The 11,435-nt window shown below is 33.7% G+C and overlaps 1 protein-coding gene across 1 annotated transcript; it reads right to left on the bottom strand.

Moving 5' to 3' along the window:
• Positions 1–6,447: 6,447 nt before the first annotated feature.
• On the bottom strand, positions 6,448–8,374 carry LOC144840675 (UNC5C-like protein). Its single transcript, XM_078696617.1, has 4 exons — positions 7,774–8,374; positions 7,524–7,667; positions 7,105–7,305; positions 6,448–6,848 (listed from the first exon to the last, which is right to left on the bottom strand). Exons 1-4 carry the CDS (start codon positions 8,368–8,370, stop codon positions 6,474–6,476), a joined length of 1,317 nt encoding a protein of 438 aa, XP_078552743.1. The 5' UTR covers positions 8,371–8,374; the 3' UTR covers positions 6,448–6,473.
• Positions 8,375–11,435: the final 3,061 nt, after the last annotated feature.

The raw sequence follows: 11,435 nt of genomic DNA, 5'->3' as shown, positions 1-11,435 counted from the left end.
ATGCGTTCGCTCGCTTAAAATTGTCAAAACTGTCAAATTTATTTTCGATAAAATTAGAGTACGTTTCAGGCAATTTTAAGCGTTTCAAAAAATAGCAATGAGTGCGCAGATTTTTGCACGCGCACTGTACGTTAAACGTTAATACGCACTCTTTTTGCCCGATTTCTGTTTTACAACCTTTCTTTAATAATGTCATCATATTTGATTCACTTTCCAACTCAAAATTACGTTATACGAGCACGTCAAAAGTGACAGGCTACGCATGTGTAAATTTAAAAAATATAAATGTTTTTAAACATTTTTAAACATGTTCAGCAATTTCGGTCGGTCGGTTGGTTGGTCGGAAAACACTAACTTGAGCACGCGACTGCAGCCATGTATATGGCCTTGTTTATCACTGTGCTCCACTCGTGCCAAATTGGGTCCATTTTGAGCACAGTGTTAACGTACGAAAGATATTAAAATTTAGTGTTATAAAAAATCAACGCAAATTACTGGAGGAAAACGGATACAACTGAAATAAGCAAAAGCTAAATCAAAATGATAAAGTAAAACACTCAGAAAGAAAGTGGCAAACTTTCCTTCGTCATAGCTAATGTACATACCTTTAACCCGTTTTAATGCAGTACTCCTCGAACTTCCATCTATTGTCGATGTCGACGCCATATAACAATCTTCTGAGTCATCATATAGTTGCTCATCTTCAAGAACCTCTTCTTCTTCTGTTATAAAACCCATAGAATATAATAACAGTGTCTTGTGGTAATTTTGTCATGAGTTTGTTTACAACAAACGTGATAATCATGCACAAACATCGTCTTCATTATTATTTTTATTTAACGCAATGGAATAAAATGAAGCCGGTCCTTCAGTTTTTTTTAAATAGTAAGTAAAAATATAGTGTATTTATCAATGTTGATTGATCAGTTTTAATTGCCACGAAGGAAAGATTTGACATTCTTGCTCTTTTTTCGCGATAATCGGTTTCATTCATTTCATTTCAGAACATTTATTTCTCATCTCTTTTCTATTAACAGTGTTTGTAAAAAAACAATTTTAAATAAGAGAGGCGAACCCCAGAAAGTGTAAACTTGTGGTGGGCTGCCAAAAAATAAAAAATATCAAAAAATCATAAAAAAAACCAAAGTAAACAAAAAAAAAACCGATTGAAAATATCAATGAAATTTGAATAAATATTATTTAGGATTCAGTGATTATATGTGGATAATAGATGCCTTTTTAGCTTAAAAGTGAAATGTTTTTTTGTTGGCGATTCAGTTATGTGTTTGGGTAAGTTGTTCCAATATTTTGGCCCTGAAAACTGAATGTTATGTTGGAAAGATAGTGTTTTGTGTAATGGAATATGTATTTTATTTGAGGTTCTTGTGTTATGACTATGATAGTTGAAATTGAATTTGAACAGGGGTTGAAATTGAGCGGGGATTAGGGAATTTAACCAAGAGTATACAAAAATACATTGTTGAAGGCAATTTATATCGTAAATTTTTAAAAGGGAAAGGGATGCAAACAACGGATCTGAGTGGGCTCTTGGAGGCGAGTTTGAAATGTTTCTAATACATTTTTTTTGTAGTAAAAGAAGTTTGTTTAGGTACGACGGATAAGTGTTCCCCCAGACAATATTGCAATAGTGGAGATAAGGAAGAATAAGGGAGCAATATATAGTACGAAGGATGTTTTGAGGAATAAATGCTGAAAGTCTAAAAATAATACCAGAACTTTTAGATATTTTGTTTTCGATTTCGTTAATATGGGCTTTCCAGGTCAATCTACTTTCTAAATAGACCCCAAGAAATTTTGTTTTATTCACTAATGGTATTTGGTAAGTGCCAAACTGGAGTTGGTTTGGGCATCCTACTAGTGGTTTGGGCGAATTCCGAAAAATCATAAAATTGCACTTCTTAAAATTTACGGAGAGCTTGTTTGCAGAAAAGTAATCAAGGAGATGGGGCGGTAATTTCCAGGGTCGTGTTTATCACCGGATTTGAAGATCGGGGTAACTTTTGCTAACTTGAGACTATCGGGAAAGAAACCGTTTGATAAACATAAGTTAAAAATATAGCATAGGGGATCTGATATTTGATGAATAACTTGTTTGATAATAGATGGACTTATATCATCAATGCCAGGGGATTTGTCATTTTTGAAATTTTTAACTAAGTCGATTATCTCATCGCTGATAACAGGACTGAGAAATATAGAATTAAGGATAGGAGGGGGAAGATAAGTTTTATAGTTTACATTAGAAGTATTAATGTTTGATGCGAGATTAGGCCCAATATTTACGAAATAATTATTAAAGTGGTTGGAAATGGTAGTAGGGTCATCTGTAAGATTTGTTGTAATGTCAGTTGTATCTTGTTGATCACTCGATAACAAAAATGAAATGGAATGAAACTAAACCAAATAAAACGAATTAGGACCAGTTAATTGATATTGATTCATATATTTTGTGATTTTACTTTTACTACTATTTCAATTGTAAATCCATTCATTTGCTAATTATTATATCCTGTCCGGGTGTACCGTGGGCGCGACCGACTCCTTAAATCGTGTTCCAAACCTGACTTTCTAACTAAAATTTTCTCGTAGTTCTGTTTTGTTCTCGTAGATAGCAGAATAATTATTTATCTATTCTGTATTTGGTGAGTTACTCGCTGGATGCATAAAAAATGACAGAATATAAATAACAAATATAGTTTTCCATTATAACACCCGAACCGATTGAAAGTTGCGATTTGATATATCTATATCATGTGCTATTAATAGTATTATCAATAATACTTTGGACTTTCATCAATAAATGGATCGTTTCATTAGAGGGAGGTTTTACGCCAGTAATTAGATTCTGTAAAATTCTCGCAGTATTTATTGTAGTATGTTATACTTTCTGAAATAAAAGCATTGAGATACGGGGAATTCTTGGCATTTAAAGATTAAGATTGACATCATGACATTCTCAATAACCGCAGACTTGGATATTTGTCGGTATTACCATAATGCGTTTTCTAGATATATTTTCAATCTTCCTTAGGCCTAATTACATAACATATTAATTCGTGTAATGTTAATGTATACGCATTAAATATTCAACTCGATTTGACTTTTGTATGTGGAATTTGGTTCTATTAATCATGATATTTAAATCCGACTGATTTCTCGTTTTGTTTCTTCAAAATAGTCCTGCTCTATGAGGGTAATTTACTTCACTCGATTTATTTTCCTATTAAATTTACTTTGTTCACAGAAAATAGCATTCTTGCCGATTTTATAAAACAGTAAGGCCCTATCGAAAAATAACATAAAAAGTAATTTACCTGTATCTCTTAATTCAACGTTACGCCTACGATCCATTTTTATTTCAAAACTCTGGTGGTTTTCCTACCATCGCCGGGGAGATCTCGTGATAATGTGTACCTGTACGTCGGAACTAGTTTCATGTTTTGTGACGCATGAACCTGTGAGTGATTACTGTATGCCTAGTAGATAACGTTAAACATATTTATTCATAAGTAATTTATTACTAACAAAACAATATTGTAGACATTTTAGCAGGAAGTTCGTAGCTACATACAGTGAAAGGATATCCAGTTCGTTGACATTAATTGTTAACAACAATTGTAAAAATGGTCATACATTCATTGACTTATATTATTGTATCATGGCGGTCCACCAGTCCCTTTTGTCTAACAAACACAACTTTTTGGTTATTTGGAAATTTGGAACCATTTCGACTTAAAATTACGTCATACGAGCACGTTGAATTGAACAATTTACGCGCGTTTTTGATGAAAAAGTTCAAAAATTCGTCAAAATTATGCCTTTTTTTAAACAGTCGTAGTTTCTAAACTGAACGGTTAAAATTATTTTTATTACGTATTCTCGAAGTTGATGAGTTGTTGATACCGGGATCATACATTAATATGGCTAACCGGACATTTTGACGTCATCGTATGGCCACCCGAATATAAAACAAAGGATTTTTTATCTTTCGCCATAGCTCATCACATTTAATAGAGCGAATCTCCACTTATCCGCTTTCCATTTTCACCCAAATGTTGATATTGTCTAGGTCAATCAACTATATTTCGCATGAGTTAAAAATATTTTAATTTTTCTGACGTCATCATGCCTAAAAATTTAATTTACGTGGGTCAATAATTTCATCTTTACAGTACATTTTAATCTGTTATAATCATGATTAAAACGGTTTCTGTAAGCTATTGGATTGTAGATACGAAATCATGTGAACATTTTGCCAATCGGATGTTGTGACGTCATCATATGGCCAGTTAAATAAAAAAAGTCGTATTTTCATCTTTTGCGTTATAGTTCATTACATTTAAAAGAGCGTAACGTATTTAAATTTCTTCTACACGTTAATATGTTGTTGCTGAGATAAATTCCTTCCGATATTGCTTCCTTCGCGTTTCATTTTGAAGCCGTCAACATGTTAAAAATTTGAATAAATAGCGGGTCCCGTAATTTTACCTATTCTACAATGTATGTGATATGTATACAGATTATACTGTGTATACTATATGACACAAAATAGACAGAATTCAGCAATAGCAACATCATATTCTTCAGTTCAGGTCATAATGCCATAATCTTTTTCTGTGTGCAGTATTTCAACGTATGACGTGCACGCGGCATTTGTAGTGCGGATAACTAACTCGTCAAAGTGACGAGTTTCATGTCTAGTAATAATTAGTTTCGTTTTGATTATAAGTTACACACAAATAATAATAATAAATGAAAACTTATATAGCGCCGGTATCCTCCACCCATGTGGCGCTCATGGCGCTTTGTGCATTAACAACGTGCGAGAACATCAGCGAATAGCGACGTCTTTAGGTTGGTCTTGAAACTGTTTAGACTAGTCGAGCATTTAACTGTTGCTGGTAAGCTGTTCCATACACTTGCGGCCGCAACGTAAAAAGATCTCTGACCCCACTGATTTTTCGCTCTACAACACAACAACACTAAGGTTTAAACAAATTTAATATCATATTTATTCTACTCCTACAATTATAACAAGCAATGTATTACTACATATACGTTTTGTATATTTGGCTTCTCGGAGGCTACTCGTCTTTCAGTAGGTAACTTCGAAGATCAACTTAGACAAATCGTCAGGACTTGCTTCCGGGTCCGCGGCAGGCGTTGGAAGATTATAGTCTAGTCAAATTGTTGATGAGCATCTAACCCAGAGCGCCAGACCATTAGTCTGAGGCCTATGCATATAGACCAACTGTTTGGCATGGTTGACACAAGATATTTTGTCTCTGTCTATGCAAATATATAGTGACCCCAATGATGTCATAATTAATCTCATGAATGATTAATGATTTCTGCCTTAGCCTCATAGAAGAAAAAATAATGCACCCGAGAATGAGGCTAACGGGTGTGAATTCGTGTTTGCGAGAATATCTACCTATCGATTGTAGAATGCAAGTTAGATGATAAATGGGGTAATAAAAATTACCTCAATAATTTAGACGACCAAATAAAGTGTTCAAATGAAAGTTAGACTTACACCAAGAGTAGCCCCGCGATGATAATACGTACTATAATGACCCGTGTTACAATATGGCCACACAACTATACACAAATAAACAATCTTATGAGAACTTAAACTAATAAAAGGATATACTAATGTCTTTCGAATTGAGACGGTACATCCTTAGACTCATAATATGGAAAGAATAGACTAATGATTAATACATTTCTGTAATTCAAAACATAATGATAGAATAATAATTTTAGGCCGACCTCATTATATTATTATTATTTATTTTAGTGTAAAATATCCATAACTTATTAATAAGAATACATGAGATTAGCTGTAATGATTATATCATTGTAGAGAGACCAATTAAAATGTGCAACAACAAAAAACGTAATTTTTTCTTAAAATGGTCAAATACAGAATTTTTCAAAATTCAGCTACCAGTACTTTCAGTAGTCGATACGGTAGTTCAACCTGATTAAATATATCATTATTTAAAAAAAATGCAAGATATTGGAAAACTTGTTATATACAAATAAAAATCTGAAGTTGAAACAAAACAAAAACTTTTGACAAGTTATATTACCTATATTTGGTCATTCCTCACACTATTTTTTTTAAATTTACGTACAGAATAATAGGGTTTTTATTTTTTATCATTACTATCCTAATTGAAAAAAAAACCAAAAACTATGAAACCTAATAGAAATAGATCGATAATTATTTGAATATATATCAATAGACATTTTTACCTTCAATCAATCGATCCCTATCCAGAATCTAACTCCATCATTTTAATGGAGCATTGTCAATGTTTCACAATGACGTTCAATACCACAATGGACATCGATCAGAATTTAAATTAGTTTTCTCTATCTAAATTTAAAAAAGTTTGAACGTTGCTAATAACAATAATTTCATCCTGCACCGACAGCAAGGAATCTCATGCGACACCTGCTTGAATGACATACGGCTCTACCCATCCAGCTTCTCTTTGAAGTCCTGCTTTTATAAGTAATTCGTGTAATTGATTACAAAACTCGCAAGAAGATTTGTATTTGCAGTCTAGTGCCATTAAGAGGGTTAAAGTTTGGTTGCTTGTCTTTCTCAACTTTTCGATAATGCTCGCCTCGATTCCCATTGCGTCCGCTAAAGCTCTCCAATCAAGTGGACCATTTGGACCTTCCCTTTCCATATCAAGGTTTGTCATCAAATGATGACATACTTTTTCTGAAAGTTTTTTATAGAAGGAATGTTGTTTATCACCGGCCATTTGACGAGATATTTGAAGATTGAAGTCCAAATCATCGGAGGGAACCTGAAATAATTACGATACGATACGATATACGCTATTCTCAAATGCACCATTCCGATAAAATTAATATACGAAAGGCCTATACACAAAAACTATTAACCCTAAACGTGTTAGGTGGCTAATGTTATTATTTTAAACTCTTGAATATTAATTTTCAAGCCATTAATAAATAAAAGTGAAATATATTCAAACAGAGTAAAATTGTGTGCGTCTAAGGCGTTTAATTTATATTTCAGTTAATTCTGTACTGTTTGCCTACCATTTGATTTTCATCAGGAATCCGCTCAGTGTCCATTTCAAGATACTCTTCGTCGGTATTACCGTTTTGTTTCACTTTCATTCTACAGTAGACGGAGTCATGATTGTTTGAATCAGTGTTTTTCAAACGAAATCTGCAACCTGCAGGAGGATCAGTACCGTCGCCACTCGTCTCGTACCATATTTTTTCGTGTTTTAGTGTCTATTGATGATACAGTACAATGTATTACAATAACTAATAACAAAGCAATTGTTTTCGTAATGATATATCGTGCTGATTTTGACATAAGAAACATTTCCTTCTGACTAAATGGCCAGTCTATTACGAAACTTGCCAAAACGCATGCGCAGAATTTTACAAGGCTTTATTTAGTTTGTTTGTTTAGCTATTGTGCATGCAAAGATCAAACCCTTTCTTACCATTTCATGTTCGTACGCTGACTGCCATCCATCCTTTATCTCTTTCAAATTTACTTTGACATCTTCCCCAGTGTTTTGTACTCGAATTAATTGCACATCATCACGTGGAGTTTCTTTATTTCTGCTCTGATATTTTATAACCGCCTAAAATAATGATGTGGTAACAATTGTGTTATTTGCAACAGTTTTATGTTCTGTTGTCGCATGAAAACTACTAGCCGCGCTGTCGATGTTGAGTTTTGAAACTTACCTCCTGATCGTATAGATTAAATGCTCGAACTTTAAATGTGTATGTGTTGCCTCCATTGTAATCTTTGCCAAATGAACAGATATTCATTCGTTTTATCCCTTCCATCTCGGCAACACCGGCCATTGTGATGCCAGTGAAATGTTTGACCATAACTATGCAATGATCTTCGTAAACAAAGCTTATTCCTTCAGTGTCATCAATTGGTTCCCAATCAGAATCTGTATTGCTTGAATCCTTTATTTTTCCTGAAAATGTCCAGTGATCTTTGTTTTCTGCGCAATGTGGAAACGTCAGAACGAACGGCACTTCAAATGTAGTCCCTGGTGGTCCGCAGTGTATGATAGGAGCAACTCGTGTTTCATTTGGCTGTTCCTGATTTAAGTGTTCATCTGGATCTAAGTAAATATAGACTTCTTTTCTTGTTCCTCGAGAAATTGCACCTTCTGGGATGAATAGATTGACATCGGCATCTTTAATAGTTAGGTTACCACCTTTATGGTCGAATATTCCGGCAGCAAATATTGAAGTAGAAAAATTGAATTCAGATACATCTTTCAATTTCAGTATTGAAACCTGCACACGGAAAATGCGAAGCATCTTTTCCAAGACAGTGCCTTGTTCGTCTTTAATAAGCTCTGCTGGTCCAAGATCTAAATTATAAATGAATTATAAATGATTAGATAATTCTTCCATGATTTTACTGGTAAGAGTTCATACGGGGATAGTTAGAGAAAATGAGATTCGTTTCTAACTAAAATCCATTAATTTCATCATTAAAATACTGTTTTTATAAAAAGAAATCTCAATATGGAGTCAACTAACCGTCTATGAGGCTGGGACTCGGTGGAACATCTTTGAATGTTGATCGGAAGTCAATGCTTGTAAGATTCCTTGTCCACATAGGCCGAAAGTAGGTTTTCAGAACTTCTTGTATTTTAGTGATGTCATCGAGTACAGCAGGTACTATACTGATTAGTGGTAAGTATAGTCTCTTTTTATAAGACAATTCCAGATGTTCGGTTATCTTAGATACTTCTGAATGGGTTTCTTTATGTGCCCTATTCACTTCGGACAGATCCTTAATTTCTTTTAACATGCCTGCCAGGTGGTCGTGGAAGTCAAATTGTTTCAGATTGTTAACTTTATGTATAACTACGGGTACAGTTTCTTTAATCAAAAGCAACAATTCACGGAACATGTTTAATGGTCGTTGAATCCAGATGCCTTTATTTGGGAATGTTTCATATGCATTGATAACATCTTCTAACGTTGGCGTTCTCTTCAACTTTACTTTCTGTCCTGTTTCTTTAAAATATTTGGATACAAGAAAGTCCAAATCTTCGATAAGCAAGTTGATTGATCCTCTTACATCAACCCAAGTAGCTTTCATTTGGTTATAGCATGTATCTAAAGATTTAACTGTCAGTGCTACTGATTGCCCATCTATTGCTGACATAACGTACCCCATATGCCATTTTTCCGAACCTGTATAGCCACCGACACCTAAGAGTAAAAAAAACATAAAATCAAATTAATCGGTTCCATTATTACCGTCACATCTTTATTATCATCATTGTCGTCATGATATTATAAACAATATTTTCTTTATTAATCAATTCTGCCTGAAACGCCATAAAGTTTCTCCGTCATACAAACCATTAGGCTAAACAATACTGAACTAACTAGTAACTTATTATTGTAGATATGGCCAAGATTCACTAATACGTATTGTTACCGAATCTATCCTGTAATTGACCCTGTGGTAACAAGTAACCATGCCATGCACCGATAAAGTTATTGGACATCGTTCCCATATGTTAAGTTCCTAAATATAATGTTAAAACAGCAATAACAATAAATTTATCCTGTATCCATGCTATTTCTTGGCGTCCGGTCTACTCGTAGCCAGTGTGAGGGAAGGTTACGGTTTGCAAGTATGGAGCAAATATTTACATTGTCCTTATTTATAAGTCTCCAAATTTAATAATACATTTTAAGAAGAGATTGATATCATTTTAATTATATAATAGTTTTAGCAAGATTTTAAAATATATATAATCAAATATACCTGGCAAATCATTATATAAATGCAACAGTTCTGATGTAGACATCGTCGGAGGTCCTGATTGTGGAACCAGTCGATGATATGGGTTATAATAAGATTCACGTGCCAGGTCTAATACAGTAAACGGAAACATTCATCGTTATAAAATGTTTAATATTTAATATAACCAGGGAAAAGTTAATTTACCCACTCTTCTCTGATATACCGTATGTATCAACCACTCCGAACTCATATTTAGTTTAATGAGAATACTAATTGACTGATAATCGTCCAAATGTCCAATCGAATTTGAACTAATACCATGATAATGGTTAGGACATGTCGACCTTCACCCGTGAATGAAGTTGATAGGTACAAAGAGTATATATACACACAAGAATGAGAGAATGCAATATAATGTATTATTATATGTAACCTTGAGAATAACGTAGGTTTGGTGCTGTCCTCCGTAGTGGTGGTGGCGAATTTGTTGTTGTCATCGATTGTTCTTCTACTAAGCCTGGGTACGTACGTCGTGGTGGTTGTGATAAAGCTTTTCTTGAAACTAAAATTATGGTAATTTCGTCATGAGTTTGTTAATACCAAACGTGATAAATTATCAACGATTTATCAAACATCATCATAGAAAGGCAATCATAGTAATCATTGGCATTATTGTTGTTATAACTATTATTATAATTTGGCATTTATGAGTGCCACTGATACAATCATTTACGGCCTTAAAATTGTTAAAGTGTTATTTATTTTGAGGGAATTATAGACAGACTGTTGCATTTTTTTATTAGGATTTCAGTAGCAGATGAAATGGTATTAAACAAAATAATGCATATAACGTTAACTAATAATATCGCTATGAAGAACATTAAACATTCAGGATTTAATAAATTGTATTCAAAGTATAATCGGCAAAATAAATACAAATTATAGGAGGCCAACTAAATTTGTATTAATAGTATCTAATAGTATTTTCCAAATTACAAAGCTTTAGTCCTTTGTGTTGGCAATTTAGCTCCCTGTACATCATGTGTCATTGGTATAATTATCAGTATGAATACCTATGTTTGTATATCTATAGCGTCAACATAAATAGCAAGTGTCGCTAGCAAACGCTCTCAATTGGACGAATCACAAGGTGGCATTTTTAGGCGCGGTATTTGAAAGCTTGATTTTAAACCCTAGAACTGGGAGTCAGCTATTCATTTATTCTATAATTAAGCCAGTTGTTTTACTAATTCCACCTTTTCGATTACACACTCAGAAGTTAGGTTAAAGTTAATTGCTGAGGTGGTACAGAATCTCTCATCTTACCGCCCTCCACTAAAATTGGCTCTAGTATGTTTCGGATTTTAATGTGTTATGCCTATTCAATTTATTTCAAGCTGGAACTTTGATACGATATTTTTGATACAAATTATTGAAAAACTGAAATAATAAAAAGCATAGACAATCAGAAAGAAAGTGCAAAGCTTTCCTTCGTCATAGCTAATGTACATACCTTGATGCCGTTTTGATGCAGTACTCCTCGGTCTTGGTATTGTCGATGTCGACGTCATCAATTGAACATAATGATCGTCAAGATAATCATCATAATCGGCAC

The sequence above is a fragment of the Antedon bifida genome, chromosome 4, assembly GCF_963402885.1.
Source record: "Antedon bifida chromosome 4, ecAntBifi1.1, whole genome shotgun sequence".
In the NCBI taxonomy this organism is placed as follows: domain Eukaryota; kingdom Metazoa; phylum Echinodermata; class Crinoidea; order Comatulida; family Antedonidae; genus Antedon; species Antedon bifida.
This window is presented reverse-complemented; position numbering and strand designations above follow the sequence as displayed.